Source organism: Rhodamnia argentea, chromosome 10 (genome assembly GCF_020921035.1).
Source record: "Rhodamnia argentea isolate NSW1041297 chromosome 10, ASM2092103v1, whole genome shotgun sequence".
Taxonomy (NCBI): domain Eukaryota; kingdom Viridiplantae; phylum Streptophyta; class Magnoliopsida; order Myrtales; family Myrtaceae; genus Rhodamnia; species Rhodamnia argentea.
Genome location: NC_063159.1, coordinates 5,172,844 through 5,191,565, shown reverse-complemented (window position 1 = coordinate 5,191,565; position 18,722 = coordinate 5,172,844). Strand labels below are relative to the sequence as shown.

The 18,722-nt window shown below is 39.0% G+C and overlaps 2 protein-coding genes across 4 annotated transcripts in view; both read right to left on the bottom strand.

Moving 5' to 3' along the window:
* Positions 1-627, bottom strand: part of LOC115745714 (receptor like protein 22-like) — a 35,479-nt gene extending 34,852 nt beyond the window's left edge. The window contains exon 1 of the mRNA XM_048271765.1: positions 111-627. The gene's annotated coding sequence lies outside the window, so the exon portion shown is untranslated. The remainder of the gene's footprint in view (positions 1-110) is intronic.
* Positions 1-18,148, bottom strand: part of LOC115749289 (receptor-like protein 7) — a 163,162-nt gene extending 145,014 nt beyond the window's left edge. For 2 of the 3 annotated variants that reach the window (XM_048271761.1, XM_048271762.1), the window contains exon 1: positions 15,964-18,148. In XM_048271761.1, the coding sequence (XP_048127718.1) occupies positions 15,964-18,118 (2,155 nt within the window). In that variant the 5' untranslated portion in view covers positions 18,119-18,148. Of the gene's footprint in view, positions 1-15,199 lie in introns of all 3 variants that reach the window. The other variant, XM_048271763.1, reaches the window with a different exon arrangement.
* Between the last annotated feature and the right edge of the window lie 574 nt (positions 18,149-18,722).

The following is an 18,722-nucleotide window of genomic DNA, read 5'->3' as shown; positions in this document are numbered from 1 at the left end:
GTCCAAAAAAGTGAGCTCCGCCAGATTCTCCATCGAGCTCGGGATCGGTCCACTCAAACCGCAATCAGACAGATCTAATGTCGACAATTTTCTGAGATTTCCAATTGAACCTGGAAGCCTCCCTGAAATATTCGTTTCCCTCAGGACCAGAGTCTCTAGAGAACTATCCTCCGGAAAATCAGGCAAAGAACCTTGAAGAAGTGGGTTGAACGATAGGTCAAGGGTCTGAAGTGTTCGTACCTGGAAGACCTTTTGTGGAAATTCTCCCCGCAGGCCACAATAACTTAGGCTCAATGTTTTCAAGCTGGAAAAGTTTGCAAAGAAACTAGGAATTGTGGTGGAGAAGTTGTTGTCATGAAGTTGAATGACCGACAGATTAGCAAGCCTCATAAGAGAAGCATCGATGGGACCAGACAAGGAACAGTGAGACATGCTCAAAACCTCAAGTTTCGGCACTGAAGAAGACAACGCGTCGCACCACTCACTTCCCTCAGCGGATACATTGACGTAATCAAGATACAGCTCCCTCAACTCTCCCAAATCCCCAATCAGCGACCTCAAATATGGCTTCTCAAGTTTCAGCAAATCCGATTCAGGGAAAGAAAGATCAGTGAGATCAAGAGTGCGTAGCTTGGTCAGGCGCGATAGCTCTGCTGGAACCTGCATGGCATATCCGGCAAAGGACAAGTTGAGATGTACCAAGCGCCTGAGATTTGCGAGGCCAGACGGAAAAGCCGTGAAGTTGAAGTGGTTGAAAGCCAAGTTCAGGCTCCGAAGATACTCGAGCCTAAAGAGACTTGACAAACCGTCAATTTCTCCATAGATTGACTCATCGCTCAAATCGAGACCGACGATGAGGCCGCCCTCGCATGTCACGCCATTCCATGAATCGGTGCTTTGGTCCCACTGTACTAGCTTGGAAGACTCGGAGGCCTCGAAGACCAGGCTGTTTCTGAGCTCAAGCAAGAGCGATCTCTGGACGCCGAGACACTGGCCTGAAGCTGAAGCCCTAGCAATGTCGGAGAAGACGGAGATCGCAGATATGGCAAGAAGTAGCCATGAGACAATCGAGCTGCTCATCGGAAGAGGTTGAAGAAGCGTGCCGGAAGAGGGAGCAGGGAAGACGCAGTCGACCGAAATGAAGTCGACACTTCAGCAGACAATTTTGAAAGTGCAATCTAGTGTCAATTTCCGGATGTCATTAGCTGCAGAGTTTGCGAGGGGAACACATACAAGGAGGAGTTGTGTTCTTCCTGGAAGGCAGATGAACATGAACTTTCCTCAATGGAATTTTAATAGGGCTGTGTTTGGTCCATAGCTCTTATCACAATGTATCATTAGTTTTTTAAACCCTACGCGTATGCACCACTATCTAAAGTGGGAATGCACATTCATTAAATTACTTGGTTGCGCCAATGGCGGCCTTAAGTGGTTCTTTACTCTTGATGAATAAGTGATAAGGAAGAAGAAACATCAGCAACTCTGAAGTGGTTTTTAGAACCTCATTCTCTGTTTAGTGTCCACGTTTATGTAGCATTTTGATTCATCTTCGAAAATCGAAGGAAAATGAAGAAATTAGTGGGAGGAGATCACGAATAAAACTAAGTGATCTTCATGAGATGTCTGGTAAGGGCACGGCTTCTTGTTTCAGTGCAGTACAATACACATTTTTCACCAGGTACAAGTATTCTTGGCATCCCTTGGTCCTTCTTCCTGGCTAGAGGCGTCAAAATAGATCGAAGATTCATTTTCCGGCTCATATTTGATCGGCTTGATCGTGTATGAGTTATCTCAAATTTGTACAAATGTTAAAAGTCTAAGGATTGAATTGACACCAATCCAAAATGTTTAGGATTGAATTGACATCAATGTAAAAAGTTTAGAATTGAATTGGCATAAAAAAGTTTATGACTGAATTGGCACAAAAAAGAGGTTTATGACTGAATTGGCACTAAAGCAATAGATTTAGGACTTTTTTGACACTTTTCCCCCATTGTGGGGGAAATCATTTTAAGATTTCAATTTGAGAATTTGCTTCAATTTCGCAATTTAGATTCTTATTTTGGGGCAAACTTTCTACACGACGTTATTTAGGGGTTATATTGTTGACTAGGCGCTCCGGCGAGCCATGTAGGACTGAAAATTACTAAATACGGCCACTTTAGATTTCCAGCAATTGATATCGGAGTTGGATTGTTTTTTTTTTTTTTTTTTGGTAAAAGTGACACTGAAGTGATCCGAAAGAAACTTTTGAAATTAAAGTGGCCGCCGTACATAACTTTTGACACTTCTAGTATCATTCTCTCTGAAAATGGGATTTTATGGATTTAATGGGCCAATTTGAGTCGGATAGATTTTCAACCTATCCACACCCAGCTCGAAACATCCATTTGACTGGTTTAATTTCGGCTACTGGTGCTTTTCATTCTCTTTGTTTATACCGTCACGAAGGCCCTCTTCGGTACCTACGCCTATTATCATCCCAAGAATTAACCATCCTCAACAACTCGGTTTCAGAAACAAATTTAGAGAAATCTCATGAGACCAATGAAATCTATGACATGTCCAATTTCATTTCTTGCTATCGCTTCGGCATGTACTCTTAATTTGTTTTAGATTACTTAAAAGTTACAATTTTTACTGTAGTTAGATTATGTGTGACCACATGAAACGAGTCCCTGACCCAATATACCGTACGACGAAGAGGTAGGGTAACATTTCTACATAACGACCAATCGAAACTACCATACTGTTTTTCATAGACAACATGATTGTTGCCTTGAAAGCAGCCGCAATCACTATTCAGGCCATCGAGCGAGTCAACCAGATCCAATTTCACGCACTAAGCACACGAACTGAGCAGGAATGTGAAAACCAAATTTTCAAACCCCAATATTTCGGGCACCACCTTTGGTCCAGTTTGGCGGGGCACATGCTTGATGAATGTTTATTTTATCCAAAATCGAAGGATGTTCTTGGTTAAATGGCTTTCCTACATGCTACAATAGACTAACAAGGTCTGGAAATTCTTAATTAATCATTAAACTTCCTTTAATCAAGCATGACAACCAAAGTATACGCAATAATTTCCGGTTGACTCGACCACAGAAAGCTAAATTCTTTCGCTCTATTCGCTATTAGCATAGATAATTCTTTCACAGATTGTGCTAGCACATTAACTCACATCAATCAATATATGGAGAAATTGTCTAATCAATCCTGAACCTATTATATGGCTATCAATTCAATCATAACCATTCCAATTTATCAATTTAGTCTTAAATCTACGCTTGAAATTCTAAAGCAGTCCTTTCGGCCAATTTCATCGGCAATCACCAACATGGCGGTGTGCTACGTAGGACGGTCGAAGATGACTGGACCTATTGAAATTAAAAGTCTAGAATTAGATTAGCATCCGTATAATAAGTTTAGAACTGATTGTTGATTTTATGTACAATAGTTTTCTTTCTTTGTCCTCACTAAGTAGTGTCATCTTGCACAGAGCCAGGACCATGTGCAAGATTCTCTTCGAAGAATGTCCGGTGGTTAGGAGAGATGTAATCGAGCTTAGTCGAGTCGATGTAGTCTAATGTGTGAATCAGACTGGAAAAAAAAAAACATTCAAAACTTTTCTGGATCGAGTTTGGTTCATGACATGATTTTATAAGTTTGAAAAGACTTGATTGGATTTGACATGTTTATTATAGATGAGCACACTTCGGAGCCCAATTCAAGTTCGAGCTCAAATTCGATTTGCGTAAAATCCGAACTGATGAGGACAATTTTGTCAAAAGATTACGTTAGTTGGACTAATGATGCTACTTTATTTGTGGACTCATACTTATCGAATAGGAGCAAAAGCGCGTTCAATGCTTGGGTGGGATGTGACCAGCTTTGAGAGTTGGAATGTGAGCTAGCCAATGACGAAAATAGAAATAGTTAATAAGTACCAAAATCCAAAGGGTGGTTTAAAGCTCCGTTTGTTTCGAGGAAAATGTGACATTTCTGAAAAATATTTTTCAAAATCGTTTTCCAGAAAAATAATGATATTTTTCGATATTTGGCTGAAATCTAAAAACGAAAAGTGTTTTCCGCTATTTGGTAAGGAAAATCAACTTTTACCGTATACATCTTTTAATTTTTTTTTAATTTTTTAAAATCGATTTCTTAATTATTTTATTTTATCTTTTATATTTTTTGTTATTCTTTCTTTCTTTTTTCTTTTATCTTTTTTGTTATTCTTTCTTTCTTTTTTCTTTTATCTTTTTTGCCTTTTGTTTATCTTTTTTTTTTCTTTTCCTTTCTTCTTCGGTTGGGGCTCGCAGCCGTGGATGAGCAGACCATGGACAGTAGTATCACCAATTAAAGCTTGATAATTGATTGAAAACGAAATGTTTCTATCGATGATGGTTATTCTTTTCTTATTTGTGCTTGGGTCTACTTAAGTGATTTCATTATTTTAGTAATCTTGATTAGTGCGGCATGATTGTTGCTAAGAAATTCAAGTGAATAATAGTTTAATTGTTTTTGGGTCTGTAATGGGAATGTAACGGCTGAGGTGACTTCCATTACAGATGTAAGGTAGTTTACCATTGTCCCTAATTTCTTTCTTTTTCCCCACTGAGTAGTGTCACGACCTAAAATTTAGGCTAACAGATTATCAAGTTAATTAAATCAACTAACCTAATTCGGACCCTCCCAAGTCCTACCGAATCACAACTTAGGTTTATTCATGAGAAAATATTTAATCGGAGCCGCCACTAATCATTTAGGTTAGGTTGATTAGAAACCTATATAAAATAGCGGGAAAACTATTTTATCTCTATGAACTAGAGAGAATTAGTCCGAGGACTTGGTTAAGCTAATTGAAAAATTAACGCCCTTTTGGTACCAATTTCATGAAAAAAGCTTTTCCGATTGATCGATGTGACTTTGATGATTAATTGAAAAAATGTGACATGAAGACCATATATTAAGCGCCCGGAGGATGATTTTTTAGTATTTTCGACAATAAAAGAAAACATTCAAAAGCATTGAAAAATTTGAACAAAAATAAACAAAAATGCCCATAATATACCTTTAATTTTCGATTTTTCCGAAAATCCTCTCATTCCCAAAGATCTGGGCTAGAGCGAGATTTTATCCTCTACATCCTCGAGGATTCGAGCCAGTATGCGGATATGCGTATAGAAAAACAACATCCCTTTTGCCAAAGGGCAGAACATGAATATCTATACTAAATCACCATCTCATTCCATAAGATCATTGCTAAGGCGTGCAATTTAATTTTTCCGAAGGGTCTAGGCACATAGGGGAGCATATATTATGGGCATGTTTGTTTAAAATTGTGCAAACATTATAACAAATCAAAACAAACAAGCATGACAAAAATAAAATAAAAATGAGTCAATTTATTTTGGATATTTTGAAAATATGAGAGGGGTGGTAAAAAAATATGGCATTGGGGATCCACCTTTCCTCATCCAAAAATTCAATCCAATTTTAATTTGAGAAATTATCTTTGAAGATCGGAAAAATTATTTTGAATAATTCTAAAAAAATTGAGTGTCATCTAATCCAAGCAGACATTATCCACGTTATGAGCATCCATAACAAGATAAGACAATTCAAGTTATCATATAAACCCTCTAATTAAGCTCAAGCCTTATCTCTATTCAAATGATATTCAGAAAAATCACTAGAGATAGAATAAGATAAATATCAGATAAAGTTCCAACCAATTCGGTGATCATGAGATAGCAGTTCAAATCAAAGATTATCCAAGATAAAATCGGACCTTATCCAACTCAGCCAATCACAAAGGTTAGATAAAATCCAGTTCAGCAATCTTTATCCACAACATGAGATGGTCATCAGATAATCGAAAATGAGGGAACTTCAAGCAACCAGCATAAAATCAAAGCAATGACCATCCATCCATAGATCAATTCGACCAAGAGAAACATGTGAGCCAAAAATTCGTACTTTTATCCACCAAGAATTCTCATCCTTCTTAATCAATTCAAGTTGAACTCGAGAGAATTAACCAAATTTACTTTTGAGAAAAGATATCATCCCAATTAAACATCAATTTCTCAATAGGAAAACCTAATTTGATCAATTTCAGGAACAAATTAAACTTGATTAAAAAAATCAGATTTTTAACCCACAATGTCCAATTTTTGGTTTTGGCAAAGATTGACAGGAAAAGCTTAAGGTTTTCAGCATTAATTACAAAAATCCACGTGTTCAAAGTTGCCTAAGAACAACAATACAAGTTAACAAGCTAACTAGCATGATTTAGCAATCAAAAGTTGAGAGTTTTTACCTTTTCTAAGCAAAATTCTGCACTTGCGCATTTGCTGGAAATTTGCCAAAAACAGTCCCCTTTGAGCTGAATTTTGAGTTCGAATTAACCCAAGACTCTAACACCAAATAGTAAGTATGTTAGAGATCGAAATAAGAGCAAAAATAAGACTGATCAGCCTTCGAACTAGGCTGATCGATAGCTCAAGCTGGGGCTGGACAACGGCTAGACAGTGAGGGACAGCGGACGGTTCGGTGGCTAGCTCGTGTGGAGGGGTTCGCCAGATTTCTTTTAGGTTCTTTGTGTCCGCCTTCGTTGAGCCCTAGGAGAGAATCCCTAGTTAAAGTCTTCTCTTTTTTTCAAAATTTTCCATGCATCCATGCGTCAACTGCAGAAAAGATAACAACAACAAAAAAAAACTTTTGCCTCTTGTGAATTTGTAACCATCTCCTTCTCTTTTCTCGTTTACTGTGGCTATGTATTACGTATGAACCTGTGAGGATGAGCCACAAAGCGGTGGTGATTAGTGGAGATTAATGGATCGGAAAGTAAATTAAAGAAAAAGAGAAAATTGAGCACAAGAGGACTCCCCTTTTCCATCACGTTTTTCCTTCTTTGGCTATATGCGTATATGGCCTCCCTGAAACGAATAGAGCTTCCTTCTCTCTCTGGCCTTCACCGTGGAAAGCATGAGTTCTCAATTGTGTGGTGGACTGTAGACAATATTTGGGATCCTCCCCTGTAAGTTCTTTTATTGTTAGTGGGTGATCAAAAGTAGACAATAAAGATATCAAAGTAGAAGCATGAGTCTGCGGTGTCTCATGGGAACATGATGAAAATCAAGATTCGTCCGCCGATTATAGCATCTCCGAGAACACCAAGAAAGTGCTGCTGTGCAAGACTTCGTTGAATGTCGCCAAAGATCTTCGAGAACCACCCAAAGCTAGTAGCTCCTTCAAGCAGCAGAAGCGAAGACTTGAAGTCTTCGTGCACATGCTCCTTCCTCAAAGAGAAGGCATCTTCTTTGACTTTTCTTCTATGTTCCCTCTTTGCACTCAAACCTTTTGGCCGCCTCTCACTGTGAAATCGTCATCTCACTTCTCTCTTTTTCTTTTTTTTACGGTGTGTGTGACAATTGATTGGCCTCCTCAACCCTAAACCATAACGAGGTATTTATAAACTAATATGACTCGTTAATGACCGTAGGATTAAATTTCTGATCTTCAAGAGTCCAATCCCATTAAAATTCCTCACAGACTGGACTATCATGAGCTATCCGAATTTCATCCTCTTACGAGCTTGATCGCACACTCTCGGGCTTAAATTGGGCTTTAATTAATTAAATGAATAATTAATTAAGAGCCTTTAACATTTAAATGAGCATAAATGGGCTGAATTAAATATGAAAATAAGTTCAAGCCCTCTTAGAATTTTTTCGGTAATCTCCCCATGCTTAGCCGAAATTCTCAAATTAAGTCTGGTCTAAATGCTAGTCAAATTAAACTCAATTGACTCACATCTAATCTGTATGCAAGTATGACTGACAAAAAATAAAAATACGATGCATGAGAAATTAATTTTTGATGAGAACTAATGTTAATTCTCATTTTGTCCTTAAATGAATAATTTACTAAAAATCAAAATTTAGGTGTCAACAAGTAGTGTCATCTTGCAAAACGTCACCACCACCTGCAAGATTGCCTCTTTGAATGAATGTCAAAGTGATGACCTAGACTGATTTCTAAGTGATGTTTGGAATATTTGGCACGCGGTACTTAAAAAGAGTTGGAATCGAGTCTAGTCGAAACGATGTAGTTTAATATCTGAAGTGGATTGGGCTCGAAAATTCAAGACCGGATATTCGATTCACACTCGGCCACGACGATGCTCAATTTTATGTTTTTATAAGCTGAAAATTACTCTGGTTGATTTGGTTTGATTATCATAAATGAGTTTTTGCCGAAGCTCGATGCGGTCTTGTGCTCAAAGTCGACTTTAACAAAATGCGAATCGGGTCTCAGTCTTGCACTTCAACTCGTAAACAACTAAGGCGAGCTGGAGTAGCTTGATTTGCTATCTAGTGTTTTTATTCCTATACATCAGTCCTTCACTCCTTTCTCAACTTTCTTTACACAGAGGTTTTGTTTTTGCTATTTTTGGCTGGTCATTGTAATCTTTTTAATATTTTGTAATCCCTTGTTGAACAACTCACGCATACCAAGCAGAGCCTACTTTATAAGTTCAATATTTTCTTTTTTGAAGGGAAGTGCGCTACAAGTTCTAAAATTTAGGCAAAATGACACTTCAAATGTCAATATTTGTGTACGACGGTCACTTTGGTGCCAATATATTTTTTTTTTAGTCACTTCAATGCTAAACCAGAGAAAAAAATGATCATTTTAGTGCCAACGGCAAGAAATTCTAGTGACTTCACCGGAGTTAACACTTAAATAATCATTTTTGGGATAAAACCAAACCAGAAAAAAATGGTCACTTAAATAATCGACAAAAAATTCGATCTACCGGAGTTACACTTAAATAACATTTTGCAAAAAAATTTTAATTCAAAAAACCATTTCTTTATCCAAATTGGAGAAAAAATATATCACTTTAGTGCCAACGAAACTTTCACTTATCCAAGGTCCCTTCAAGCTTTGCTAAACTTCTCATCCTAGGTTAGTTCACCTTATATTCAAGTACCCCCAGCTTGTAAACATCTTTACGTCCAATGCCTTGTTCACCATTGATAGATAATTCATAATTTTCGGACGTTTTGTTGAGACTATATTTGCATGATGGCTTGTGCATTTTCACCTGGTTCTACTCAACCAATTAAACTCATTAGTAGCCTTTGATTTATTTTGTCATTTTCAAAACATCATAAAGGATTTTCCCTAACATTTCCAACAATTAGATAACTATGGAGAGGAAAAACAATTGAACTTCCTCCAATCGAGCCTAACGACCAAAGTAGATGCAATAGCTTTCAGTTGACTTGACTGGACCATACAAAATTGTCATTTCGGCGGTGCACCCCGATTTGCTGATTTCAAAAACTTCATTTTTGAATAAAACAGGTGGATGATAAAAATACGTAATGTCGATAGTAAATTTAAAATGTCGATGATAATGAACTCAATAATTGATTATCACTTGCTTTTTTTTATATATATTTTACAAGTGAGTGCGTAAATGGTTATAAAATACCAGTGAAATCAAAGTTTTATCATTTACGAATTCAGTAGTAAATTGCCTCTTTTTTAAGTTGGCATGACTTTTTGGGCTATAAAGAGGATAAGGTTTTGGACGATTTTGGTCCGTGAAACCCAATATTGATAACTGTTCATTGTTGTTGAACTTATGAAAGAGTTGGCAATTGTAAAAATTAAACTTGTTAATAGAGAAAATTGACCGGTGACTTGCTTGGTCTGCATACAACAGACTATTAGGGTAATTTAATATTAAATCACGGATTTATCTAATAGCTTAATTTTTTAGAACAATTGACTATGATTTCACAAAATCTCACATCCTATTAGAGTAAGAGATTTTAGAACAGTTAATTGTGATCTCACAAGAAAAGTGCCAGCACTATCTAATTCTATAACTTTATCAATTATTATAAATTTTACCAACATTTATTTTCTTAAGTCAACAGCATGTTAGCATTACTAATTTTCACACAAAACTACCAAGCTTCATATAAGTCGCTTAGCAACATCTGTTTTCTTTTTCCAATTTACCAACCAATCATTGATAAACTTACCAACCACTGGGGGATTCGAGTCTCCACCTTCAAGGGGAGTGGGATGGAAACGCATAAGGAGAGAATAGGATTTCAAAATAACTACAAAAACATTAATCCAACACAATCATAACAGCGCACAAATGAAGTGGCTTTTCGTATAGTAAAATGAATTGGATATGATAGATACTAGACCAACAAGTTTTGGCACTTCAAACCAAAAAGAATGATGAACTTACCACAAAAGAGTTTATGATTGTGTGCAAGATTTTAGTAGCTTGTAGGTTGGTAGACTATCGAAACAGTTGCTGTTTCCTACTTTAAGTTCCACTGATAGATGGTGGTAATTTATGGGAATAGTCGGTAGTTTTGAAAATAGTTGATAATATCTCAGTCAAATTCAATCCATTGGTGAGCTCCCAAATAAATGTACGTAAATTATCAGAACATCGTGGAATCATGAAGTAAATGGTGCAAAGTAGAACGCAATAAAAATTGATAATTTCATCTAAGGGCCGGTGGCTTTATGAGTTGGTAAACTACACAAATATGTTTTGGTAAATTATTTCAAGAGTCAGGCCACTTCCATCTCATTTTGGCTAAGACACTGCTTTCCAAAATGTCTTTACATTAATCACCTTTTGACCAACTATGGCAATCACCTATATTAACTACAAAGATTTAATACATAGTATGAGCTTCACATATTATAGATTGTAGATTATAGATGTGCATAGATAAATTTACAGGTAAATTCATAACTTGACAAAGAGATGGATATTACCCTACACAAATTTGACAATAATATATGAGAGAAAAAAAAATCAAATTCTTCATCGGTGATATTTATTGATTTATATATCAAGCAGATTAATGTTATAAGGCAAACTGATGTTGATATGTATACAGAATTAACTGGTACTGCTCCAAGCGCATCAATTAAGTGATCCTCATGGGGATGTCTAGTGACCCTGCCCAGGCATACAGCCTTCTTGTCTCAGTTCTGTATGATTCTGGAAACTAACCAGGAGGTTGCGAGATTGTTCATCTCGCTAAGGATGTCAGGTTCCATAGTAGCGCGAGCTACTGGTGAGAGTTGTTCGGGCAAACGACCAGAAACCACCAGAACAAATGGTGCACGAGTGGATGGGAATCAAGTGCACATACTTTGACAGCCCTTGATCCCCCATCTCGGCTACCGTTGCTTTCATTTTCTTAGTTTTTACTGTCATTCTGGTCTTTTGGCCATTTATGGGCACTGTCGTCTCAACAAGTAAACAACCTCAGGAAATCTGTTTCAGAAACATATTTAAAGATACCCTATCAGACCAATGAAGTTTGTGAGGTCCCGTTCGCTACCAGTTTGATGAAGCGAACAATCAGTTTCATTTTTTGATAATGCTTTGCTGCTGCTCTAAATTTGCTTTCTAGAACGTATGCTGCCACTTGGAACTAGTCCATCACATAAGTTAAGGTACGACCAAGAGCATTATATTAACTGCAGGATTTGAGAATTCTAGTGGACTTACTAAATGCTAGCCTGCTGATTGAAATTAGCAGACTATAATTCTTATACAACGTGATTGTTGATTTGAAAACAGCAGCAATCACTGTTTGATTGAGTGAACAAGTCACCCAGGTTCCAATTGCATGCACCAAGCATGTGAATTTGATTCATCTTGTTACAGCTGGGAAGATGGCACCATTGGTCCGGTTTGGCACAGTACATATTTGAAGAAATTAAATGTCCATGAAACTTGAAAATTTTTCTTTAGTAAAGGACTTTCCCAACATTAGACATACAGGTCTTGAATTTCTTTAGTCGAATCATCTCCTACTAGATGCACAACCTCAGTTCTAATTCACAGGCTGTTGACAGTTATAATGGACAATAACGGAGAGGAAAAACCTTTGAACTTACTCTAATCAAGCATATTGACCAAAGTTCAGTGAAAATGATACCATTTCGACAGTCTGGATAGCAAGTCATCCCAAAACTGATAATATGAACGCCTCCATGAGCGGGATAGATGTTAACGTGGCGCAAAAAACCCAGAAGCTGACAGCAAATCCGAGTGGCATGCTCATGTAAAACAACTTCATGTCAATGCAGCTATTGTCCTCGAGATGTTTGGACCTTTTAGTTGGGACAGAATCTGTTTCTTCAGGATTGGTAGGTATTCGGCAACTTTTGTTAAGTGGAAACCCACATAGTCCTCCATTACCTTCAAACGAACCTTCTGAAAATGTGAGAAACTATTTGCTTGCTGGGATCATTCTGACAAGTTGATTATAGGAGAGGTTTAGGAATGAAAGGAAGTTCAAATCTGAAAGCTGCACTGGAATGATCCCATTGAGGTAGTTCTATGAGAAGTCTAAGGACTCGAGCTGCTGTATTTTTCCTAATGAGGGGGGGATAGGACCTGAAAGCACATTGTGTGACAGGTTGAGAAAAAAGAGTGCTCGAAGATCTCCCAATGCTTCTGGTATTGGCCCCTCAAATCTATTGTTCGTGAAGTTGATCGAGGTGAAAACAGTTAAGGATCTTCATTAGTTCTAGCTGCAGACCTTTAAAAGTAACACTGTGTCCTGATAATAGAGATTGCTCAACCGAAGAAACGGATATTGAAGATGGTCAAAGTGCAAATTGACCTTCGTGGCCTCCCAAGATATCAGGAAATCTTCAGGAAGCATGCTGCTGAAATTGTTGAAAGCTAGGTTGCCAATTTGAGGCATCTTCCATGTGCCACTATATACTGGACGATCAATTTGGCCGTGGAATTTTTGGGAATGCAGAACAAGGACTCTCAGGGTAGATATGTTCCTCAACTGGCACAGGAATACATCCTTAATCAGATTGTTTTCAATGTCTAGCACCTCTAACATGGAACATTTAGCCAAAGAAATCGGGAGCTTTCCTGTCAAGAGATTATCATTGACATCCAATGTGCTCAAGAGGCATGTGCACAAGTGCAGAATTCCTCCAGTCAGGTTGTTATTCCTCAAGTTCAACACCTTGAGTCTCTCCAACATTAAGCACTGAGGGATGGTTCCCATGAAATTGTTGATGGAAAGGTCAAGTACAGACTGCGCTTGGCAAATTGATTCTGGCGCAGGGCCATGGAAATGATTCTTTGAGAGAGAGAAGAAAATTGTGGAACCCAGGTGTTTGCCAATATCATTTTCAAGAACTGAACTGAAATTGTTACTCGAGAAATCCAGGTAGACACTTCTCTGTGGCAGAGGTAACATTTTCCCCTGGAGCTCGTTTCTGTGGAGGTTAATAACAGAGAGACTTAAAGGGAGATTAGGAAAAGGTTCTCCCTGTTTATTGAAGAAATTGAAGGAAAGATTGACATAAGAAAGATATTCGATCTCCCATATCCATTTTGGTATCTCTCCTTGAATTTGATTGTCAGTGAGGTCTAGATGGGCTAATGTCGGTATGTTTTCCAAGAATTCAGGGAACGAACTCAGCTGACAGGAAGACAGGTTTATAGCGTAAAGAGTGGTGGAACCGAACAAAGCAGAAGTGGATGCAGTAGCATCAATTGACAAACAATTGTGGGAAATATCGAGATGAGTAAGGTTCTTGAACGGCTAAAACACATCAATGTGCAATGAGCCACTGCAATTATTAGAAGAAAGTGAGAGTTAGTTAAAGTCCTTGAAGTTCAAAAATAAACACTGGTATGGGTTCCTTTAAATTGTTGCTGTTCAAATCGAGCGCGTTTAGTTGACAGCAAGTGACATTTAGAGAATCACTCAGCTCACCAGAAAACTGATTGTTGGAAATTTCTATCGCCTTAATTGAAGGAAGTGTAAAGAGAGACAAGGGAATGGTTCCGTCTAATGAGTTGTACCGCAAATCTACTTTTACAAGGCTCAGAAGCTCTCCAGTTAGAGCGTTGCAGGATAGCATAATCTGTGTCAGATGCTTGGACATACTAAATGAAGGAACCGAACCCATAAGATTACTCAAAGACATGTCGAAATGGAGGTCGGGATCAATCCACTCAAACTGCAATTAACAATTCTAAACTAGACAAACTTCTGAGATTTTACTGAGGACCACAGTATCAAGAGAACTATCCTCCGGAAAATTGGGCAAAGGACCCTGAAGAAGTTGGTTGCAGCAAAGGTCAAGGCTCTCAAGTGTCTGCATTTGAAAGATTTTACAAGGAAACTCTCCATGCAACCCACAATAAATCAGACGAAGAGTAGTTAGATTGGGGAATCTAGCAAAGAACTCAGGAACTGTGGTTGACAGGTTGTTGCCATTGAGTTGAATGAATGACAAATTATGGATAGACATGCTCGGCACCTGAAGTTTTTTCACTGAAGAGGACAATGCGTTGCACCATTCAAAGTAAAATTTTTTGTAGATTAGTGGCGACTCCAAAGTAAAATTTATTGAGGTGTCTAATCGACCTATCGTAAAGAGATTAGTGACGACTCCAAAGTAAAATTTTTGGCATGTTAAAGCATAAACCATAAGTTGCGATTTGTTATGGACTTGATTGAGTCCAAACTAGTTTAATTGAATAATTAGCTCAGTAATGTGAGTAGGTAGACTCCCATAAGAACTGGTAACTTACATTTTCCAACCATCACCGACCGCTGGTGGTGGCTAGCACCACCAAGTTCTTCACCCCTCCTCGTGTCTTTCTCGGTCTCCCACTCTTGATTGAGAATAGGGTAGAGTTACAGGAGTTGATTCCATAAAGAAATAAAGGATCCAATTGCACAAACAACATAAGTGTAGATACTCCAGACGAATACCTACTACTTCTTATTTCCATTAGTAAGCAGAGAGTTCTGTTAAACAGAACCTGTCTTTCTAATGGTGATGAAGAACTATGAAAATGCTCTTTGTCAAGTTTATAAGTGAACCTCAGTGGAATTCTTCATGGACGTGAGTGTCTGAATAGCACTTTATCCCAGAATCGATAGTAAGAAAACCTCCATGATCTGATAAACACTAACGGACCACAAAATGCCCAGAAACCAACAACGAATCCAAGCGGTATGCCCAGGTAAAACCACTTCTTCTCACTGTCATCATTGTCGCCATCGTCACTGGCTTCTTCCGTCCCGTTCGCGGTAATTGAGCAAGATGTTCCCAGCTGTGGTCCACACAATCCAGCATTGCCTTTGAAGGAATTTGCTGAAAAGGTGAGAAACTGTTTGACTGCTGGGATGCTTCCCTCAAGCTTATTGTACGAGAGGTTCAGGAAGGAAAGAAAATTCAGGTCTGAAAGCTGTGCGGGGATAGTGCCATCGAGGTCGTTCCATGAAAGGTCCAAGGACTCAAGCTGTTGCAAGTGTCCTAGGGATGAAGGAATTGGCCCTGAGAATGCATTCGTTGATAAGTTGAGGACATAAAGCGCTTTGAGAGCCCCGAAAGTCTCAGGTATCGGACCTTCGAAATCGTTGCATGAGAAGTCGATTGAAGTGAAAAGAGTCAAGATCTTCACCAGCTCCACTTGCAGACCTTTGACGGTGATGCTTACCGTGTCCTGATAATAGAGCCCAGAGAAGCGAAGGAATGTAAATTGGATGTGATTGTAGTCTACATTAGCCTTCATAGCCACCCAACTTGTGAGCCATTGAGCAGGTAGAGTGCCCCTGAAATTGTTGGAAGATATGTCTATGATTTGAAGCATCGTCCAATTGCCATTAAACTCTGGACATCCAACCCCTCCATGGAAATTGTTGGATCGTAAAACAAGGACGCGTAGACTAGCGATGCTCTTCAATTCACATGGAAACACATCATCTATCTGGTTGTCTCCAACGTCTAAAACCTCCAGAGTTGTGCAATTTGCCATTGACTTTGGGAACTTCCCTTGTAGCCGATTACTGCTGATATCCAAAGTCTTCAGACCACATGTTTCAGGGAAATTGAAAATGCTACCATCCAAGGCATTATTTCGCAGATTTAATACCTTGAGAGGCCCCATCACTAAGCAATCAGGAATATTTCCACTCAAATTGTTATGGGATAGGTCGAGCACCTGGAGATATTCAGCTTCGCAAATTGATTTTGGGATAAACCCCTGGATATTGTTATTGGACAGGGAGAAGAATATTGCCACAGAAAGGCTCGTTCCAATAGCAGGTAGAATCACCAAAGTGAAGTTGTTACTCGAGAAGTCCATGTGTGTGGCAAATGGCGGCAGCGGCAACGTTTGTCCACGCAGCCTGTTCTTATGGAGGTCAAGAACAGAGAGAGTAGAAGTCAGATTATGTGACAATGTGTCAATATCGTCTAGTAAATTAGACGAAAGATTGAGATACAGAAGATTTTGAAGCTCCCATATCCATTTCGGTAGCTCACCCTGGATCTGATTGTCAGAGAGGTCTAGAGATACCAATCTGTGTTGCTCAGCCAGGAACTCAGGTAAAGTCCTCAACTGGCAAGAAGACAGCTTTAAAGTTGCAAGGTCAGGGAATGAAGACGCCTGGGAAGCAGTATTTGTGGCATTAATGGAAAAACGATTGTACGAAAGATCCAAATAAGAAAGATTCCTCAGCTGCTGAACCAAATTAATGTGGAATGAGCCACTGAAATTACTGGAAGAAAGTGAGAGGTACTTGAGCCCTCGGAGTTCCCATATAAAAACGGGTAGTTCTCCTCCTATATTGTTGTTGCTCAAGTCAAGTGTATTCAGCATGTGTGAAGTAGCATTGAAAGATCCCTTCACTTGACCAGAAAATCGATTGTTGGAAAGTAGAAGCTTCTGAATCGAAGGAAGTGTAAATAGAGATGAAGGAATATTTCCTTCAAGTAAATTGAATCGCAGGTCGAGGATAAGAAGACTCAACAAATATTCCCATTGCATTGAATCGATCTGACCAGTTAGATTATTGTGGGACAAATCGATTCGTGTCAGATTCTCGGACTTGCTGAGTGATGGAATTGAACCAGTAAAATTGTTGAATGAGAAGTCCAAATAAGTCAATTGCGAAAGATTGGTGAAAGAGCTTGGAATATTTCCATGAAAGCTGCAATTCACCAATTCTATTCTTGACAGACTTCTGAGATTAGCAATTGATTCTGGGAGCCTCCCTGAAATATTCGTGAAACTAAGAACCAGTCTCTGAAGAGAACCATTCTCCGGAAATCCGGGCAAAGAACCCTGTAGGAGTTTGTTGACTGATAGATCAAGGGTCCGAAGTGTTTGTACCTGGAAGATTTTTTGAGGAAATTCTCCCTGCAGACCACAACTGCTGAGATGCAGAGTAGTTAAATTGTGGAAGTGGGAAAAGAACTCCGGGACAGTAGAAGACAGATTATTGTTGCCCAGCTTAATAACCGACAGAGAACGAAGATTCATGAGGGAAGAGCAAGACTCTATGGGACCTGATAAATAGCAATTCACCATGCTCAACACTTGAAGCTTCGGCAGTGAAGAAGACAAGGCATTGCACAATTCATTGCCTGTAGCAGACACGTTCACTCCATCAAGGTACAACTCTCTCAGCTCGCTAAGATTCGCAACAAGCATCTTTAGATTCGGATTCTCGAGTTTCAGTGATGTGAGCCCAGGAAAATAAAGCAGGGATACATCAAGAGTGACCAACCTTGTCAAACGCGATATCCCAATTGGAACCTGCCCTACGAACCCCGCATTTGAAAGATTCAGGTAGACCAAATCGGTGAGATTACCGAACCCAGATGGAATCTCCGAAGACTGGAAGCTGTTGTAAGCCAAATTCAGCCTCTGAAGATGATTGAGTCTGAAAAGACTCGATGAATCGTCAAGTACACCGGTGATGCTCTCGCTGCTCAGATCGAGACCCGTGACTTGGCCACCTTCGCAGGTCACGCCGTCCCAAGAATCATTGCTCGGGTTCCATTCGATCAATTTAGTGGACAAGGAAGCAGAGAAGTTGAGGCTATTCTTCAATTCCAGCAGCAGGGATTTCTGATCGCCAAGACACTGGCCCGAGACCAAAGCCGTGCCTATGCTGAAGGTGTTGGTATGTGCGAGTATTAAGACCAGCCATAGGAGGAGCCAAATCCTCATTTGTTCCAAGCAGATTTTGTGAGTGTAACACATACAAGGAGGAGTTGTGTTCCTAATGGAAGCCAGATGAACATGAACTTCCTTGGATGAGATTCCTATCCAGCTGTGTTCGTGTTTGGTCTAAAATTCTTACGACGACCCATCATTAATTTTTTTTGTCCCTACGTTTGACTATCTAACGTTCACTTTGACTTGGGAATGCACACATTCATCAAATCACTTGGTTGAGCCACTGGCGTCCATTAGTGGTTCTTTACTGTGCATGAAGAAGTGAATGCGCACATTCGTCCAATTCCTGGTCAGACCAATGATGCAGTGGAGCAGTCAACGCGCCTTCTGGTCCAGTTTGGCGGGTACACGCTTGAGGAATCTTTATTTTATCCGAACGGGAAGGATGTCTCGGATTGAAGGACTTTCAGACAATAGACAATCATGGAGAGGAAAAAGATTGAGCTTTTAACTCCAATCAAGCCTAACAACCAAAGTACACGCGATAGCTTTCAATTGACTTTAACTAGATAATGCAAAATTATCGTTTCACTGGTGCTCCCCTGGTCGTTGATTTATAAATATTGTGTTGACGAATAAAAGGGAATTTATTTTCTGTTGATGGTACTTCCGTAACATCGATTATATA